Raw genomic sequence first — 20,042 nt, forward strand, 5'->3', positions numbered from 1 at the left:
TCCATTTGCTAGGATATCAGAATGTTCTTTTAATTTCTGTGACATGGTCACTGTTCCAGATCATTTTAAACCAAATAATTCGGCGTGGGTCCTGTTTCTGAGTCCTCTTCATTTGAAGTTCTGGCCCTGTTGCTGCTGAAAGCGCAGCTTTAGAGACACTGGTCGGTGAGCTGGAGAAGGTAGTAATGATCACCTTCCGTGAAAAGATATCTATTGTACTGCAGGATGCCAGTCAGTCCCAAATTGGCTGAAGTCAGGCCTTTACCCTGTACAAAATGTTCTCGTGAGTTCTCTTGCAGTCAACGACCTCTAACAAACCAGCATGACAAGACTTCCAAAGTGCCAGTGGGGACAGGGACCGAGTGGAGTCCTGCAGTACAATAGTGATTTTTTTTTTGTTTGACAGTCCAGTCATCAATAATAAAACAAAATCTTGTATGATTTCCAAGAAATGGTTCTTGCAGAATGTTTCATTGTTACAAATGTCCCATGAATCTTTGAAGCTGGTAGAAACCTATAGGAGCTTCAGAATAGGAGGTGAACGGACTGCCCCCATCTACTACATCCAGCTAGGTAGAAGGCCTTTTGGCCCATCATGATTGTGCTAGCCCTTTGAAAGAATTATCCAACTAAGGCACCACAATCCCATTTCCCAACAACCTTGCAATTTTTTTCCTTTGCAAGTATGTATCAAAGACCATTTTGGAAGCGTTTCAGTTGGTTTCCACAATCCTCTGGGACAATGCAGAACCTCAGGCTGCAGCTTGAGGGGAGGCCACCTCACCCATTGAGGATGTGCTGGCTCCATGTGAGAATAGTCCAGTTCCACCCACTCCTCTGCCTCGGTCCCTGCAAATTTTGTCCTTTACAAATGCTGTTCCCTTTTATTGTGTTCTAGATTGCAACAGCGCACTGTGTTATCGGTAACCCTGACTGCTCCATCTGCCGCTTGGAAGAATTTCTCCTTAATCGTTCCATCAAAATCCATCAGTGCTCTGTAGTGCTGCCACAAACTTTCACATTATATGTCAGTGATAATAAATCTGATTCTGAAATTCCCTCACTTTAAATGCAGACAGAGACATCATCAAACCAGAGCAGCCTCAGGTTTGACCTTGGGCTCTGTGGCAATGTATCAGGTGCCCAGCGGGGAATGAAATGGCTGCAGAGGACGGTGTTTGAACAAGCAAGGCCTCACGGGCCACAGGAACGTATGGCGAGGATTCCCAGAGCAGAGTTCGCTGCTCGCATTGGTAGCTTTTCATCTGTTGGAAGTCCCTTGTGAAGAATGCCGAGTGCCGGAGAGTTGCTGTGAGCCTGAAATCGTCCCAACCCAACCTGCTGGTGCAAATCACATCTTCATGGTATGTTTAGTGCTATGTGCCTGTGATGCTGCTGTAAGTGAGTTTTTTCATTGCTCCTGTACCATGCTTCGGCACAGTAGTGCAGCGGTTAGTGTAACGCTATTACAGCACCAGCGGCCTGGGTTCAATTCCGGCCGCTGTCTGTAAGGAGTTTGTACGTTCTCCATGTGCCTGTGTGGGTTTCCTCCGGGTGCTCCGGTTTCCTCCCACATTCCAAAGACGTACGGGTTAGGAAGTTGTGGGCATGGTATGTTGGTGCTGGAAGTGTGGTGACAACTTGTGGGCTGCCCCCAGAACACACTACGCAAAAGGTGCATTTCACTGTGTTTTGATGTATATGTGACTAATAAATAACTATCTTATTTTAAACATGTACTTGTGCATATGACAACACACTCAATTTTGACTTTAGACCAGCTTTAGAATGAACATTGGAGAAGAGTAGGTCTGGGTCAGGCTGTGGTGACTGCCTTCCCCCACACCAGGTGCAGACACAAATATCTGTTACTAAAAACAAAAGGACCTGTAGAATCACGCTCCTCATGTTGATGTCTTAAGGAGAAGATCAATTTCAACAAAATATTCGTCTTCCTTGAAAAGTAGCGACACAGGTAGACAGGGTGGTCAAGAAGGGGTTTGGCATACTTGCCTTCGTCAGGGAGGATATTGAGTACAGGAGCTGGGTCGTTGTGATACAGCTGTACAAGACGTTGGTAAAGCCATATTTGGAGTAGTGCGCACAGTTCTTGTCACCCTGCTGTAGGAAAGGTAGATAAGATTTCTTTATTAGTCACATGTACATTGAAACACACAGTGAAATGCATCTTTTGCGTAGTGTTCTGGGGGGCAGCCCGCAAGTGTTGCCACGCTTCCGGTGCCAACATAGCATGCCCACAACTTCCTAACCCGTACATCTTTGGAATGTGGGAGGAAACCGGAGCACCTGGAGGAAACTCACACAGACATGGGGAGAACGTACAAACTCCTTACAGACAGCGGCTGGAATTGAACCCGGGTCGCTGGCGCTGTAATAGCGTTACGCTAACCGCTGCACTACCGTTGCCTGTGTGTACCATCCTGTGACTGGACAACACTGGGATGTTACTGGGACTGGAGGGCTTGAGTTATAAGGAGAGGTTGGATAGGCTGGGACTGTTTTCCCTGGAGTGTAGGAGGCTGAGGGGTGACCTTATAGAGGTAAATGAAATCATGAGGGGCATAGAATCAGTATAAAGTTCATAAGGTGAATAGTCACAGTCCCTCCCTGGGGGAAGGGAGGGCCGAGGGTGGTGAGTATATGGGCTGGGCTGCCGGAGGAGGTACAGTTACGACATTTGAAATACATTTGGGCGGGTACATGGATAGGAAAGGTTTAGCCAAATGCAGGCAAATGGGACCTGCTTAGCTTGGTTGGCAAAGGCGGAGTTGGATCGAAGGACCTGTTTCCATGTTGTATAACTTTATAATTAAACCCTTGGGTAAAAACAGAAAACGCTGGAAACAGCAGGGCGGGCAGCGTCTGCGGGAAGGCACACGGTTAACGTCTCAGCTTGGAGGGGGAGAGTCTTCGATCTGAAACGTTAACTGTCTGTCTGTCTTTCTCTCCCTCCCTCTTAGCAAGCGCAGATCGATCTGCTGAGCGTTTACAGCGTTTTCTATTTCAGGGTCAGGTTTGCAACGCATGCAACTTTTTGTTTTGCTGTCTGACTGTGCGAAGAGGAGCGGGGACTTCTGCAAATCAGTAAAGGTGACGGAAACTAAGCAGGGTGCTGAGAACCCGCAGGGAGCAATGTAGCTCAGGCTCTGCCAGTAAACAACGTCAGGGGGTGTGACAAACACCGGGCGTGGACTTCTCCTGGAACACCCGTCCCACTGAAACTGCTCACATGATTTGACAGGGGGAGGATACTGAGTCAATCCATTTCCTCTCTCCTCCCCCAGCTGAGCTATCCCCGAGCACTCACCCTGTGCAGCGGCGGCAGAGATTTCCTCCTGTTCCGTCCACGGCCTGGACATGTTTCGCTGGCTGCTTGCCCTCTGCTTCCTGGGCTGTATCTCGGACGCTCGCCACCTCGCTCAGCCCTGCTACAAACCGGGCAAAAGAGGCCAGGGAGTCAGGTGAGAGATCGAGAGCCGAGGGAGGGAGGGAGGGAGGGGAGCGGCGCTGGGACCAGCGTGTTCAGGGGTTAATGGGGCTCCCGCAGTGCTGAACGGCCGGGACACTTCTCCTTTCCCCCCTCCCCTCCCCTCCCCTCCCCTCCCCTCCCCTCCCCTCCCCTCCCCTCCCTTCCCTCCCCTTCTCCCTCTTCCCCCCCCTTCTCCCTCTTCCCCCCCCTTCTCCCTCTTCCCCCCCCTTCTCCCTCTTCCCCCCCCTTCTCCCCCTCTCCTTCTTCCCCCCCCTTCTCCCCCTCTCCTTCTTCCCCCCCTTCTCCCCCTCTCCTTCTTCCCCCCCTTCTCCCCCTCTCCTTCTTCCCCCCCTTCTCCCCCTCCTTCTTCCCCCCCCCTTCTCCCCCTCTCCTTCTTCCCCCCCCTTCTCCCCCTCTCCTTCTTCCCCCCCCTTCTCCCCCTCTCCTTCTTCCCCCCCCTTCTCCCCCTCTCCTTCTTCCCCCCCCCTTCTCCCCCTCTCCTTCTTCCCCCCCTTCTCCCCCTCTCCTCTCCCCCCATCTCTCCCCTCCCCTCCCCTCCCCTCCCCTCCTCTCCCCTCCCCTCCTCTCCCTCTCCCTCTCTCCGGTGCCCGGGGCCATCGCCGACTCAGAACCATGACTCGCTGGTGCCTCTGCCGAGAGGTGATTCCGTGTGTTGTTGGGGAGCGGAGCCACGGGGCAGAACTGGATCTGCTCGGGAAAGATCTGCAGATGCGGGGAATCCCGATTCAACCAGAAATGCTGGATCCTCTGGAAGTGTGTTTGTGTCTGGAGGTTGGTCTGGGCGCCGGTGGCCCTGCACCAGAGGGGAGTCCCGGGTCGGGCCCGCCCGGCTGGGGAAGAACCATAAACTTCCTCGCTGGAAGTGCACCGGCCGATCCCATGGGTTTCCGCAGCAATCCTGTGGCCGTTGCTGACGGCTAATTCTGGGTTCTTCACCTGAATTTAATTTCTACAACTGGGATTTGAATTTGGGGTCCTGGATTATTGGTGCTACACCGTCCCGGGTCTCACAAGGTCGCTCAGCATCTGCGGAGACAGCAGTGGAGTTAACGTTTGGTTGGACTGTAGCTGCCAGCTTCTTATTCCAATTTATCTGGGCAAGATCTGTTATCCTGCAAACTGGACCTTCCCCACCAGGTATTTTTAACCCTAGATCCTTTCCCATAGAGTCGTGACTGGTGCTGCTTGAATATCTCCATCCCTGCCCCCGCCCCCCTCCATCCCTGCCCCCTCCATCCCTGCCCCCTCCATCCCCCTCCATCCCTGCCCCGCCCTCCTCTATCCCCCTCTATCCCTGCCCCGCCCTCCTCTATCCCCCTCTATCCCCCTCTATCCCCCTCTATCCCCCTCTATCCCCCTCTATCCCCCTCCCCCCCTCCCCCTCCCCTCCTCCCCCTCCCCCCCTCCCCCCCTCCCCCCCCTCCCCCCCTCCCCCCTCCCCCCCCCTCCCCCCCTCCCTCTCCCCCTCCCCCTCCCCCTCCCCTCCCCCCTCCCCCCCTCCCCCCTCCCCCTCCCCCTCCCCCCCTCCCCCTCCCCCTCCCCCTCCCCCCCTCCCCCTCCCCCTCCCCCTCCCCCCCCCTCCCCCTCCCCCCCTCCCCCTCCCCCTCCCCCCTCCCCCCCTCCCCCTCCCCCCCTCCCCCTCCCCCCCTCCCCCTCCCCCCCTCCCCCCTCCCCCCTCCCCCCTCCCCCCTCCCCCCTCCCCCCTCCCCCCTCCCCCCTCCCCCCTCCCCCCTCCCCCCCCTCCCCCCCTCCCCCCTCCCCCTCCCCCTCCTCCCCTCCTCCCCTCCTCCCTCCCCCTCCCCCCTCCCCCCCTCCTCCTCCCTCCCCCCTCCCCCCCTCCTCCTCCCCTCCCCCCTCCCCCCCTCCTCCCCCCCCTCCTCCCCCCCTCCCCCCCTCCTCCCCCCCTCCTTCTCCCCTCCCCCCCCCTCCTTCTCCCCTCCCCCCCTCCTTCTCCCCTCCCCCCCTCCTTCTCCCCTCCCCCCCTCCTTCTCCCCTCCCCCCCTCCTTCTCCCCTCCCCCCTCCCCCAACGCCATCAAAGTAATACTAGCTTGGTTTGGCTCTTATTCCCCAAACCAATTCCAGCAAATGTCACCTGACCTGGGCTAGAAATAGACTGAAAGTTCTTCAGAAACTCTGCCCCTCACATCATTGGTGTCACTGCTGTGTGGCTTCTGCACCATTCTACAGTTTTTCTGCAAATTTGCTCCTCTGTGTCCTTTGCACTTGTTTGGCAGCTACTGAACAGATCCAATAATGTAATCACACCTGTTGTTTCATAAATCCAAAGGGATATTCTGCTCCTGCTCATTCCAGTACATCCCTCCCTCTGGGTCTGCAGTGTTCTCCTTAATCACTACTGCCAGTGGCCTTCCTTTTCTTCCCTGAAGGGGTGACACAGTAGTGTAGTGGTTAGCGTAACGCTATTACAGCACCAGCGACCTGGGTTCAATTCCGGCTGCTGTCTGTAGGGAGTTTGTATGTTCTCCCCGTGTCTCCGTGGGTTTCCTCCCACATTCCAAAAACGTATGGGTTAGGAAGTTGTGGGCATGCTATGTTGGCACCGGAAGAGTGGCAACACTTGCGGGCTGCCCCAGCACATTCTTGGTAACGCAAAAAGACGCATTTCACTGTGTGTTTCGAAATACATGTGACTAATAAATAAATATCTCATCTTGCATTTGGTTCACCCTTCCTCTGGTCTCTGATTGCCATAATATTGGAATTGTAGTTGGAATTGGGTCTTGCATTGTTTGCTGACGTTGTACATTTCTTAGACCAACCTGCACACTCAGAGTGGTTCTATCAATGAATTTTACATGTTTTTTTTCAGTACTACTTCCCTGTATCCACCCCTCCTTCCAAATTAGATTGTACCTCTTCCTGCAGCACTAGTAAAGTTCCCACAAGGAAATCTTTTTTTAATCTTTCCTTCCTTCCCCCTTTACATTTGAGTATCAGATACTTCCTTGTACAGACTCTACACATCTCTGTAAGGATTCTTCAGTCTGGTCGATAGGGATGCAAATGTGACCATTTGGCCCCTACAGCTTGCTCTATCATTCAATAACATTGTGGGTGATCTTTTGGCACCACTTTCCTGTACCAACCACACAACCCTTTGTCAAAGGAGTCATCAAAACTCTATCGACCTGTCTTCAACATACTCAGTAACTGAGCCTCTACCTCCTCGGGTAGAGAATTCCAAAGATGCACAACTCTCTGGGTGAAGAAGTTTCTTCTCATCTCTGGCCTGGGTGGCCAACACCTTTGGTTGTAGACACTCTAACAGGGGAAATATCATCCCTGCTTAAACCCTGTAAGAATTCTGTACATTTCAATGAGATCACCTCCCAATCTAAACTTGAGAGGCTATTGGCTCACTCCTCTTAATCTATGCTCGTACACCAAATCTGTCATTCCAGGTATAACCCTGGTGAACCTTTGCTGCACTCCCATTATTGCCAGTCTAACCATCCTTGGGTAGGGAGACCAGACCTGTACACAATATTCCAGGTGTGGTCTCACCAGAGTTGTATATAGTCACGGTACAATGTCTTTACTCTTGTACCAAAATCCTCCTGCGGTAAAGGTCAGTTTATCATTTGCTTGCTGCACCTGTATGTTAACTCTAGGTGACCGTGTGCAAGAACATCCGGGTCCCACTGAACACTGTTTAGTCGCTCACCACTTTAAAAAGAAATACTTCACCTTTCCACTTTCTCTCTACTAAAGTAGAACACTTCCTATTTTTCTGCATTAAACGGTAAAAATCTGATAATCCACTATCCCATGGTCCGGCAATCCCAGTGGTTTGACATTGGGACTCTGTTCCCACATTCCCTTTTAAATGTACCTGTTTCGCTGGGAAATTAATTGTACAGCTGTGCAACATCTGAAAAAAGGGTGAATTAAAATTGTGTTTAATATCCAATAGTCTGGAAAATCTGCTGGTTGGCACCACAAATCCTGAGATTAACTGAGTTTGACTGTTCCATCTGCTCGATCACCATTGAAGGGAATCCATGGTGGTGAGGGGAGAGAGTATAATCTGAAGAGTAGGGCAAGTTTTGACCTGCGCTGAGGATCCCACTAGTATGCTGTTCACAGTCCTCGGGTTGATTGAATATGGACCATGAGAGTGTGTTTCTATAAGGGTTCACCCACTGCACTGTGGAAATGTCCATGGAAGTCCTGGCTGGTTGTTGGGAAAAGCTGGATTTCAGATCTCACCAGCTGGAAGTTCTGGATGGGCTTGAAAGTAAACTCCAGGCTTTCACTCTTTCTATCCTTCTGCCCCTGAGCTGAGTGAAGAACTGACAAAACTTCATAAGGTTATTGTTGAGGAAGTCTCGCTAAAGCAACATACAGTCTGCTGGAGGAGCTCAGCAGGTCAAGCAGCATCTGTGGGAGGCAAGGAATTGTCAATGTTTCAGGTCGAAACCCTGCATCAGGACCTGAAACATCAACAATTCCTTTCCTGCCACGGATGCTGCTCGACCCGCTGAGGTCCTGCAGCGGATTGTTTGTTGCTCCAGATTCCTCATCTTCATTGAGTAACCTGATGCCCCTGACTGGAAGGTAGTGGATGGATCTCTCCACTCAGCCTCTGCTTCTTAAACCTTCCAATAATAGCTGAAAGAAGGGCCGGAATTTTCTGCTCTCCAGCGATTCCACGGGGATTCTCTGGCTGACTACAGTGTGGAAGGCACTGGAGATTTGGCACATCTGGTGCCACTGGGCACTGAATCCAGCTGCAATTCCCAGATATACAGAGGTGAGAGGCTGGGTAACCCTGGGCTGTGCCCCTTGGCTTTATTTCTGTATGTCCAGCACAGCCGCATTTACTGGATGGTATCGCTGACCTTTCCTTAAATGTGGCTTCATTGTTAATTAATATTTTTTAATTTTTGTAAATTAATGTGGTTATAACTTTTTTTGATATTTTTAATTACATTTTTCAACTGTTTCCAAAAATGCTGGAGACAGGTAGACATCGGGAAGTGCCCATGGTTCAGCCTGAGCTGTGGGTGGGGCTTTAGTCTCACTCCCTGCAGTCTTGCCACCTCTCTCAGCTCCACTCCACAGCAAGGAACGGGAGCTGTGAGGGGAATGTGCAACCAGGCGCATCTGATGAAGAGAGTGTGAGGTGTGGGCTGGGCCAAGCACAGTCTAGCCCACTGGGTTGTGCTCAACCCAGAGAATCTAGGATTGTATTGATTTCCCGTGGAGGGAATGAGTGTTTAGGATGGTGCCAGTCAAGTAGGCTGCTTTGTCCTGGGCGGTGTTGTGCTTCTTGAATGTTAGAACTACACTTTCCGTTCAGGTGAAGAGTATTCCATCACAGTCCTGCCTTGTGGAGGGTGGGAAGACCTTGGTGTTGGGTCACTTTCTGCAAAATACCCAGACCCTGAACTGCTCTTGTAGCCGTTGTATTTATGTGACTGATCCAGTTGTGATTCTGGTTAGTGGTGACCTCCACAATATCAGTGGTTATAATACTATTGCACATTAAGGGTACATTGTTGACTCTCTCTTGTTGGAAGATGGTCATTGTCTGGCACAATGATGCTGGAGGAACTCAGCAGGCCGGGCAGCATCCGTGGAGGAAAGCAGGCAGTCAACGTTTTGGTTCAGGACCCTTCCAGTCTCTTCAAGGATGCCCACCTTGAAGAAGTTTTCTTCCTAGTCCTGAAGAAGGGTCCTGTCCCGAAACGTTGATCACCTACTTTTCTCCACGGATGCTGCCTGGCCTGCTGAGTTCCTCCAGCATCATCGTGTTTTTCATCTAGATTCCAGCATCCGCAGTTCTTTGTTTCTCTGGTCATTGGCACTTTTATGGCACAAATGTTACTTGCCACTTATGTGTCAGGGTCTTTGCTGCATGCTGGTGTGGGCTACTTCATTTGTGAGGGAGTTGTGAATGGAATTGAACATTGTGCAGTCATCAACGGACATCTCCACGATGCCCTTGTGTTGGAAAGAAGGTCATTGATGAAGCAGCTGGAGATGGTTGGGCCAAGGAATTCCTGTGGTGATCCCTTGGGGGCTGGGGTGATTGATCTCCAACAACTACAGTCATCTTCCTTTGTGCAAGATGTGACTCCAGTGATTGAGGTGTTTCCCCATGATTCCCATGGACTTCAGTTAAACCAGGGCACCTTGACGCCACGCTCGATCGAATGCAGACTTGGTGTCGAGGGCAGTCGCTCTCACTTCACACCTGGACTTTGGTTCACATTTGAACCAGGACTGTAAGTGAGGTTTGGACTGGAGTGGTCTGAACAAAATGCAAACTGAGCTATTAGTGAGTAAGTGCTGCTTGACGGCATCGTTGACCACACCTTCCTTTACTTACTGATGAAGGAAACCAACCCGGCCACTAATTATTTGGACTGGACCTGTCCTGTATCTTTTTAAAACACCTGGAGAATTATAAATTAATATTTGTGATTCTACATGAAGCTCTTCAAGAAGGGGATGATCCTATCTTACCAACTTTGAGGAGCTTGTATCCCATGTTGAAAATTAAAACCATATGATGTGGTCGTTCCAAACTTTCACTAAACTTTTTAATATGGCACATAATTGTTGTCTGTGGAACTATGAAGATAATCCAAAGCAAACTCATGGTGTGGGTGAGTAATGGGTTGAAGAAAAGATATGCAGTGGCCAAATGACCAGACTGGTAATTCAGAGTCTCTCGAGAGATAGCTAGATATCTTTATTAGTCACATACATCGAAACACACAGTGAAATGCACCTTTTGCGTAGTGTTCTGGGGGCAGCCCGCAAGTGTCGCCATGCTTCCGGCACCAACATTTGCATGCCCACAACTTCCTAACCTGTATGCCTTTGGAGCACCAGGAGGAAACCCACGCAGACACAGGGAGAATGTACAAACTCCTTACAGACAGTGGCCAGAATTGAACCCAGGTCACTGGCGCTGTAATAGCGTTACACTCACCGCTACACTAATGAGTTCAGATCCATTGTGATAGTTTTGAGAAATTGAAGCTGGTGGTTTCAATAAAAACATTGAAAATATAAAGCTGGTTTCAGTGAAAGTGAGTATGAGGGTTTAACTAGAGACACAAGAGACTGCAGATGCTGGAATTTGGAGCAACACACAATCTGCTGGAGGAGCTCTGCATCAAGCAGGCAGGTCGAGTCCTGATGCAGGGTGTCGACCCAAAACGTTAACAATTCCTTTCCCCCCACAGATACTGCTCGACCCTCTGACTTCCTCCAGCAGATTGTTGCATGAGGATTTAGCTGTTTCACTACTGCTGAGTTGGGGGGGGGGGGATTGCGATCTTGCCCCCCTCCCCATCTAGTTTCCTCAGAAAACATACAGATGGATTAATTTGGTTCGAAGAAGATTCAGCACCTCCTCCCAAAACCAGTGTGGGATTGGTAATAACTGCTGAATTTAGCTGCTCTTTCGTATTCTAGTGGGTTCAGGAGTTGATGTCAGTGACATGTCATGCTCATTAGAATGGGTTGGATAAGCCAGTTTCACATTTACTAGCAGTTCTATGTATCTTTTTTAATGCATTCTTCATTGTTGAGTTGAAAGTAAGGAACATGTGCACATACATTATGGACAGGTTACAAACGTGGATTAATAAAGAGGCAATAGAGGAGCAGTGGGCAGGGGAAGAAGTCTTTGACTCTGCTGACTAGCGTGAATGAACAGTTAGTACTTTGAGTCTGGCTTTGTGCAAGATTAGCCTGAGTGACTGCATTGGGAAAAATACCAATGATTAAATAACCAGCACAGGAGAAATGGTGACTTTGCAGAATAGTTCCGAGACAGAAACCACACTGCTGTGGAATAGGGAATAGCTGCTCGGACTCAAGTTGGTTAGTTCTATACACCAAGGCTTCTGGTCAGATGCGTGAACCTTTTATTGTACACGCAGAATGGAAATGTTTGTAGAGCCAACAATCCTGTGGAAATTGGTGAGAATGCACCTCTACAAATGATACAATGCACAACATTCTAACTGAACTGGATTGTGAAACAAATTACTTCAGAAAATCTGTTGCTATGGAAAACAAAAGATGTTTTGCTTTGTGAAGTGGTACACTTACAGGATCATTTCAATTTTAAACTGTTGGAAATTGCAGTAAATTTGGAACTAGGAATTAGGAGTCAGACTAAACTGTGACTCTTTCTTGTAGAAAGATCTGCCCTGACACTAATTGTCTTTGTGTGCTGCCTAGCAAGTTGTCAAATACACAGAATCTCACAGATGATAGCAAAATCGTGAGGTCTGTTAAGATGCAACTGAGGGATTTTAAAGAACTTCATTCAATGCACAGTCCAAGTACGGCTATAGTTTATAGTTGGTAAGGTTCAGGTTCCAAAGCAGAATCAGGATGAGATGAGCCTGAATGTGAACGTAATGGCTGCCATCCAATGAAACTCAAATCAGAGTGGCAAAATGTTTTAACTGTCAAGGAAAAAGGTCAGATATAGCAAGTCTCAGCAGAGTGAATCTGGGATTATTACTGGACCTCCTTTTGATTTCTACTGCATCAAGAATGGAAACGTGGCCTAATTTCCTACAACTGCAAAGTCAAATATGGAACAAATTGCAGTTTTCAAGAACTCCACATGAGAGTTGAGGCATAGGAGTGAAAGTATGGTCTTCACATCACGAGTAATTTACCAATTTAATAAATGCAAGTAGACGTGTACTGATGCATAGGAGGAAACGTTAAAAGGATGGACTGAATTGGATGTGGTCCGGGTGAAGAGCTGAGACCACACCAGAACCAGGAGCATGAACTGTTAATGAAATAAGTTTAAATGGGCACACGCCAAATTCAGAGCTGCAGACTGAATATTGTGAACGTGAAGGCAATTGCCTTAAGTTTTGTTTATTAGACCAGGTTAGGTAATCTTGGTGGTTAAGTGTGCTCTGAAAAGATTACATGGCCAAGCTTGTCAACAAAAAAGTCCCCAGTTATGATAAAGGTACTGATTTGAGATGTTGCCTCTGTTTCTCTCTAAAGTTCCTGTCTGACCAGCTGAATATTTCCAGAATTTTTTTTAAGAATCCTTTCCAGATTTGGAAATATCAGAAAGGTCTTGTTAGACGACTACACATTGATTATTGTGAGAGGGAGATTGCTAACTATTTGTAGTCAAAGTCACTTGACTCTAGAACAGACAGTGCTTTCATTTATCATGCTGTTTCATTGCTCTTGAACATTCAATAACCATCGATACCTTCTTCAGGACCCCTTCTTGTGCTGTCTCGTTATCACTTTTTACCTTGGAAACTTTTTTTGGATTGAGAGTAGGAGTGATGTTACTGTCACAGCCCTCTCTCCCTTGCTGGTCCTGCACCTATTTATGTTAATCTAGAGGTCTGGTTGACTGGGACTTGGAAGAAAAAGTTCTGGATGTTAAATTCAGAACTGAAAACCGTCAGTATAATTGGAGCTGTTAGACTGTTGTCTAGTCACCCACTGGGTCTATTTACTGGTCTGGCTCACCTGAGGTAGGAGATACAAAACAACATGGAACTGTTAGTATGGAGGAGCTGCCTAACCGTCTTGTACCAGGAGCGTTTCCCAGCAGGATCACTGTACAGCTGTGGGAAGTTTGACCAATTTTGAGCCCCCTCCAGGGTTGACTTTAACATCCCCACCCCAGTCAACTAAGATGCCCGTCTCAGCACTGCAGTAGGATAGGGCTGTCAGTGTACCATACCAGCCTCTGTTCTCTCAACCAGTCTGCATTTTTTCCAAATGTTCGTTGGTCTCTTTGGGTATTAATGGCACTTCCCTCTCCCTGCTGATAACCTGTTGTGATGTTGTGGATGTTCTGTGTACTGTCCAGTTACAATACTGATGACTAAAGTTGAGCCATCCTGAGATGTGTGTGTTCCAAAAGACCCCTCCTACTCCAGACATTCTCTTCTCTTCCCCCCCTTAAAATCAGGCAGAAGATACAAAAGCCTAAAAGTACGCACCACCAGGCTCAAGGATGGCTTCTATCCCCTTGTTATAAGATTATCGAACAGACCTCTTGTACGATTAGACTCGACCTCACTATCTACCTCGTCGTGGCCTTGCATTTGTTGTCTGCCTGCACTGCACTTTCTCTGTAACTGTAATACTATATTCTGCGTTCTGTTTTTGCTTTTCCCTTGTACTACCTCGATGTACTGATATGATGAAATGATCTGTATGGATGGGATGTAAAACAAAGTTCCTCCACTGTACCTTGGTACATAGAACATAAAACATTACAGCACAGTACAGGCCCTTCAGCCCACAATGTTGTGCTGACATTTTATCCTGCTCTAAAATCTAACCCTTCCCTCCCACATAACCCTCCATTTTTCTATCATTCATGTGTCTGTCTAAGAGCCTCTTAAATGTCCCTAATGTATCTGCCCCCACAACCTCTGCAGGCAGTGCACTCCACGCACCCACCACTCTCTGTGTAAAAAAAAACTTACCCCTGACATCCCCCTTATACCTTCCTCCAATCCCCTTAAAATTATGCCCCCTCGTGTTAGCCATTGTCGCCCTGGGAAAAAGTCTCTGACTGTCCACTCGATCTATGCCTCTTATCTTGTACACCTCTATCAAGACCTCTCATTCTGCAGAGAAAAGCCCTAGCTCACTCAACCTATCCTCATAAGACATGCTCTCCAATCCAGGCAGCATGCCGGTATACTCACATGACAATAATGAACCAATTAATTAATTGTTGCTTGTTCGTCTCCCGCAGGTCTTACCCTCGGCCCCATGAACACCTACCTGTTGCTGCACTGCCGAAGGCATGGGACTGGCGCAACGTGAACGGGACGAACTTTGTCAGCACCACCAGAAACCAGCACATCCCGCAGTACTGTGGATCGTGCTGGGCTCACGGGAGCACCAGTGCTATGGCAGGTATAATATGAAGGGCGCTGAAATATACTCCCTGATTAAACTGGGTAATGTGCCAGAGGAACACGAGCTCCCATAGTCAATGCAAGACAACAGTCAGTGCCAATGGGTGGAGAAAATCAGGGATGTTAAATATCCTGAAACATTGTGAGGATCCAGTGCCCAATGCTTACCAGGGTTGGCTCGAGAGGGAGGCTCATCTGGTGCTGCGACGGGCAAACTTGCAGTTTGGATTTGTGCCAACTGGAGCACTGCTGCTGCCACTCATTTCCTGCAAACCGCTCAAGGTTTCATCCCACTAGTTGGATTGGAACGGACAGATGGAAGTCCATTCATCCGAGCCATGCAGGCACAGGTCTCTCCGTCCAGATTGTGACTGCCTAACAAAGGATTCCTTTTCCAGATCGGATTAACATAAAGCGCAAGGGTGCCTGGCCGTCTGCTTACTTGTCAGTTCAGCACATCATCGACTGTGGCAACGCAGGCTCCTGTGAAGGCGGTGATCACTTCGGGGTGTGGGAATATGCTCACACGCACGGCATTCCAGATGAGACCTGCAACAACTACCAGGCCAAGGACCAAGGTAATCCTTTCACTGCTGCACCTTTCTCACTCTTGTTACGCTGATGGCTGTTGGGTGGGCAGTCCCAGCATACACTAGAACGTGACTCATTTAAGGTGGAGACACAAGAGACTGCCGAAGCCGGAATCCAGAGCAAGAAACAAACTACTGGAGGAATTCAGCACTTTGACTAGCAGCTGCGGAGGCAAGGAGATGATCGATGTTTCACGCAGCAGGGTCTTGACCCAAAACACCGAGTGTCCCTTTGCCTCCACAGATGTGGCCTGACCCGCTGAGTTCCTCCGACAGTTTGTCGTTTGACCCATTTTAACTTCATTCACCCATTCCATGAAGCACATACTGAGCTCCTAGAATTTACAGCACAGAAAAGGAATGATTTATGATTACTTTTGATCCATTTATGCTCCATCAGAGCCTCCTCCAACCCCTCTCATTTATCACTGCCATTCAATTGGTCTCAATCTTATGCTTATCCATTCTCCTTAAATCCATGCTTTATCCTGTGGTTGAAGTTTCACTGGAATTTCTCTCGACATGATTTATCCTGTGTTTAGTTTACCACAAAAGGAGAGATAACTACCATTTTTACCTGTTTCCAAGTTCTATCGCTGCCACTTCCCAGCCTACTACAGTTAATTTATGCCACTTCTTTGTCGCCAGTTCATTATTTCTACGGTCAGAGATGACCATTGTATGGCGTCAAGAAAAAATACTTTACACAACAGCAAAAAAAAAATCAAATGTTTGATCCCTCTGACATCCCTTTTATCTTTTAGCATGTGTGCCGTTTAACCAGTGTGGCACTTGTACAACTTTTGGTGCCTGCCATATAGTCAAGAATTACACGCTCTGGAAGGTCGGTGACTATGGCCATGTCAGTGGTCGAGAGAAGATGATGGCAGAGATCTATGCCAATGGTCCAGTCAGGTATGGTATTTGACCTGGCCCATTCCTCTTTAATATCCTGGTATCAATGATGTAAAACAGGAGACTTGGTGCATCTGATCATAACCTCCATTCTGCATTCCTGCCTTTCACTCCCTTATCAAAGGATCCATCTACCACTGCCTTAAAGATATTCAAGGACTCAAGTTCCAGTGCTCTTGGAAAGAGCGAGTTCTAAGGCTGATGACACTGCAAAAAAAAGTTCCTAATTTCTGCCTTAAATGGATAATGCCTTTTCAGACAGTGAACTCAAGTTCTAGATTTTCCCACAAGTGGAAACATCCTCTCCACATCCACTCTGTCGAGACCCTTCAAGACTATGTATTGCCTGCTTTCTTCTTGACTCCAATGGAGTCTATAAGACCACTGCCCATTCCAACTGTTGATCGAGGAAATCTTCTCTGAACTGCTTCCGATGCTTGCGTCGGAGCTTCCCCAGTGGTTGTCAGAGGGCAATGGGCTGAGTGTACATCTGAAGCCACTGAAAGGCTATGTGAGAAGGTTCCACACACCAGCAGTTTATTTCCCAATACAATGACATCTTGTCTATTGAGTGAAGTCAGGAACATTGCTTCCTTTAGACAAAGCTGAGCATTGCAGTTTTGCTCAACCTTTCATAACGTCATAATGTCCCAAAATGGCAATGCTTCTGATGTGTGGTCACTGTATGACTGTTGTGTTTTGCTTTATTACAATGTGCACACAGTAATATCCCGAAATTAGCTCTGGGAAAAAAAAATAACCAAAGTTAGCTATTCCCTGGAGTGGAAACTTCCATTCTGAGTAGTAATGGGATCTTTCGTTATTTTGGAGGGCAGATGTGACTTTGGTTAAAGCCTTAACAAAATGTAGCATCTCTAAGAGTATGACACACAAGTGTGCTGGAGTTGGAAAGGGACTTGAAGCTACAATCTTTAGGCTTTTGGAGGAAAGTTTTAACACTAACTCAAGTTTGGCAATCCTGGCACCTGTGACCTGTTGTGCAATGTGCATACAGCTCTGTCCGATGTTTGTTTAAAGGTTGAGATGGTTTTGGAGCTAGGTATGTTTGGTGAACACTTTCATCTAATTCCCTGTAGTTGCGGCATTATGGCTACGGACAAGCTGGAAGCCTACAGCGGAGGAGTGTACTCTGAGTTCCACATGGATTCAATCATAAACCATATTGTGTCAGTGGCAGGCTGGGATGTGGACAATGATGGAACTGGAATATTGGATCGTGCGCAACTCTTGGGGCGAACCATGGGTAAGTTCAGCCCAGAATCATCGTCCCAGGCTGGATGACAGCTTTGGGCTTGGCTCAGACAGACTGTGAAGGGGACACGCTGGGGTAAAGTGTCTGTTGCAGTTCAGATGTAAGGGGCAACTTAGCTCTTTCGTTGACTTGCTCACAGTTGAATCTGGTACAGCTGTCAGCCCAGGTCCAGGTCTGTAAGTCAAGGAGCAAATACCCATCTACCTTCATATCTATCCGACCTTGAAGTAGCAGTCTCCCAGTTTACCCGGCTCCTTGGGGATTGACAGGGACCATTTAGTTATTGCAATCCCACCCCAACTCCACCACCAATTTATTTCCAAGCATTTCTGCCCCTTTCAGTGACTAAATGCCCTCCCATACTTAACCCCAAGGGGTAATTCTTTAATCTTGTACAGGAAAGGGTGGGGATAGAGTAAACTGCCCCACTACAGTTTGGATAGTGACATGGAACCCTGTATTCACAGGAGATGGCATTTATCTGCAGTTATAAAGTGCCAGCATAAATATGATCAGGAGTAAGGCTCAAACCCACAATCGTCTGGTTTTTGGTACAGGAGTCCCTACTCTGATCCAAGGGACTTTGTCTGTTGCCAAGTTGCCTTCTACTTTAAAATGCAGGAGAGGGATCAGACCCAGGTCTTGTTAGTGAGCACAATCCCTGCTCCCCACTCTAGTCTCCCCGTAGACTTTCCAGTAGGAGTTAATGAATCATGATGGAGTAGAAATTCGAGATGAATACAAAGACTAACAGCAGCAGCCACCCTGGCACAAGCCTTGAGAGTTCAGCTGCTCGGGACGTGAGATGCTGCAAGAAGGGGCCCTAGTGGCAGGATGTGAACCTCCAAATGTCATGGGCATTTGTCGCTGTCCTTCAGTTCAGGTCCTGCAGTAAGTACTCTGTCCTGTGCGAGCCTTCTGCACAAACCTGCACTTGGGAATCTGCAAACAGAAAGGCCCTGGTGTGTTATAGACTGCCCCTATATAGGACAGTCACCATCCGGGGAATAGATCACTGTTGATGGGTGGAATCCTGCCACATCTACACAGCAATTACCACCTGCTGAAGTGGGTGGCTACCATTGGGTCCAGAGCCAACTATCCATGACCAAGCTCTTTATCTGATGGACTGTATTGTACATGTGCATCATCAAATCTGCCTCATTGTACAAAGGTGCTTTGCTAACCTTCAGGACTCCTTTGTCCCTGCTGTCTTAAGGCTTTGCTGATATCCAAAGACTGTTCATTCTCTTTGGGTCAGGTTGTCACCGTCAGGAGAGAAGGAAAGGGCTTCCTGCTTACCACCCCATTTACAGCCCATTCTTCGGGATACCCACACTGGAGCAAATGGTTTCTGTGCACCCATGTCATGTTAAACAATCAGATCTCCCCTTAACCTCTAAACTCAAGGCAATATAAGATGCATGTTGCTCATCATTTGAACCCTTTAACCTGCCAGCAGTATGAATTTCCAGTAGCTTGACCTGGATTTTGTTGACCAGGTCAAACTACAGCCCCCAACTATTGAAGAAAATCACTGCTGGATTAATCAGCATTAGGGAAACCTAGAGGGGCTGCAACCTGCTGAGACTGCCACTATGATTAACGGTTGGGTTACTGTTTCAGGGGAGAGAGGTTGGCTCCGAATCGTCACCAGTGCCTACAAAGGAGGAAAAGGAAAACTTCTACAACCTGGCGATAGAAGATGACTGTGTCTATGGGGACCCCATTTTGTAGTAGATTGTGAATTTAACATGGTACAATTGCAAATCTACTCTACAGCTTTAAAAGAATATTTTTAAGGTGATTGTCAAATGTGGGATACAGATAATTTTACAAACTATGCTTGTACTAGGAAAACTGCATTGAGTGCAGAAGTAATTTTTTTAAATAAAAGATGGAATTATACAAAGGGAGACTAAAGTGAACGTGTTGTTTGGCTCAAAGAGCCCAGAATTAAAACTCCATAAAATTAAATAGCCCTTAAAGCTGAGTCTGTCTCACTTGTGCTTTAGTTCAACATTCCTTGTAGAAAAGATTATAGCAACGTAGCATTCCCAGTGCAACAGAACTACAGTGTTAAAATCTCTGCATAAAGCTATGTGAAACAGTGGATCAATCTTACTTAACAGTTTCCTAAAATATATCTATTTGTAAAGTAGTCTGGGACCTGCCTCTAGGCTATTTATGCACAGCCTACCTTGGGGTGTTTCAAAGCACCTGCCATTATTCTTGAATGAAAAGTAATGATTTAGTAACCAAAGAAATTTAAATTGGATAAAAGGAGAACTGCATTATAATGATGAATAAAACAGAAACCAGCTGCTACTTACTTGAGGCACCATGACTCCAGATGAAAGTGGGGAGGTACACTGATCTTGATTCTAAGCTACACAATAGCATTGGTGCAATGGGAGCTGTTGTAAAGTTAGCCATCAACAAAAATGAAAACGTAAGTAATTTGCTTGTAAACTGGCGCCATCTCACAATGTGCTGGTGAAATGCTTTAACTGAATTTGAATGACTAAAGCCACAGGTACTTTGCTCTATGTTCTGTCTGCAGTATATATGTTGGCTGCAGAACCACAGCGGCAGCCTGTGGTGCTGCTGGATTGTGGTGGCCCTCTGCCTATTTGAGATGTCTACAGCCAGTCCTCAGCTTCCTAATTTAGAGGTTAGTTTCACCTTGTAACGCCCGACTGAGGATGTTACATGAAGAACACAGCTGCAGGCTGTGATAACAATGAACAGCACATTGTGTGGCACTTTCCACAGTGGTAGGCAGCACAATTAAGCACAGCTCAACACCGGGTACTGTGTGATAGTGCACTAA

At 47.8% G+C, this 20,042-nt stretch overlaps 1 protein-coding gene across 1 annotated transcript; it reads left to right on the plus strand.

The window, feature by feature from the left end:
- The first annotated feature begins 3,249 nt into the window (after window positions 1-3,249).
- On the plus strand, window positions 3,250-19,121 carry ctsz (cathepsin Z). The gene is given in 9 exon segments (XM_052031157.1): window positions 3,250-3,482; window positions 14,266-14,429; window positions 14,830-15,009; window positions 15,786-15,936; window positions 17,034-17,160; window positions 17,162-17,200; window position 17,613; window positions 18,836-18,894; window positions 18,896-19,121. Coding segments are annotated over 9 exon segments (876 nt in total). The 5' UTR covers window positions 3,250-3,378; the 3' UTR covers window positions 18,947-19,121.
- Window positions 19,122-20,042: the final 921 nt, after the last annotated feature.

Source organism: Pristis pectinata, chromosome 16, assembly GCF_009764475.1.
Source record: "Pristis pectinata isolate sPriPec2 chromosome 16, sPriPec2.1.pri, whole genome shotgun sequence".
NCBI lineage: Eukaryota > Metazoa > Chordata > Chondrichthyes > Rhinopristiformes > Pristidae > Pristis > Pristis pectinata.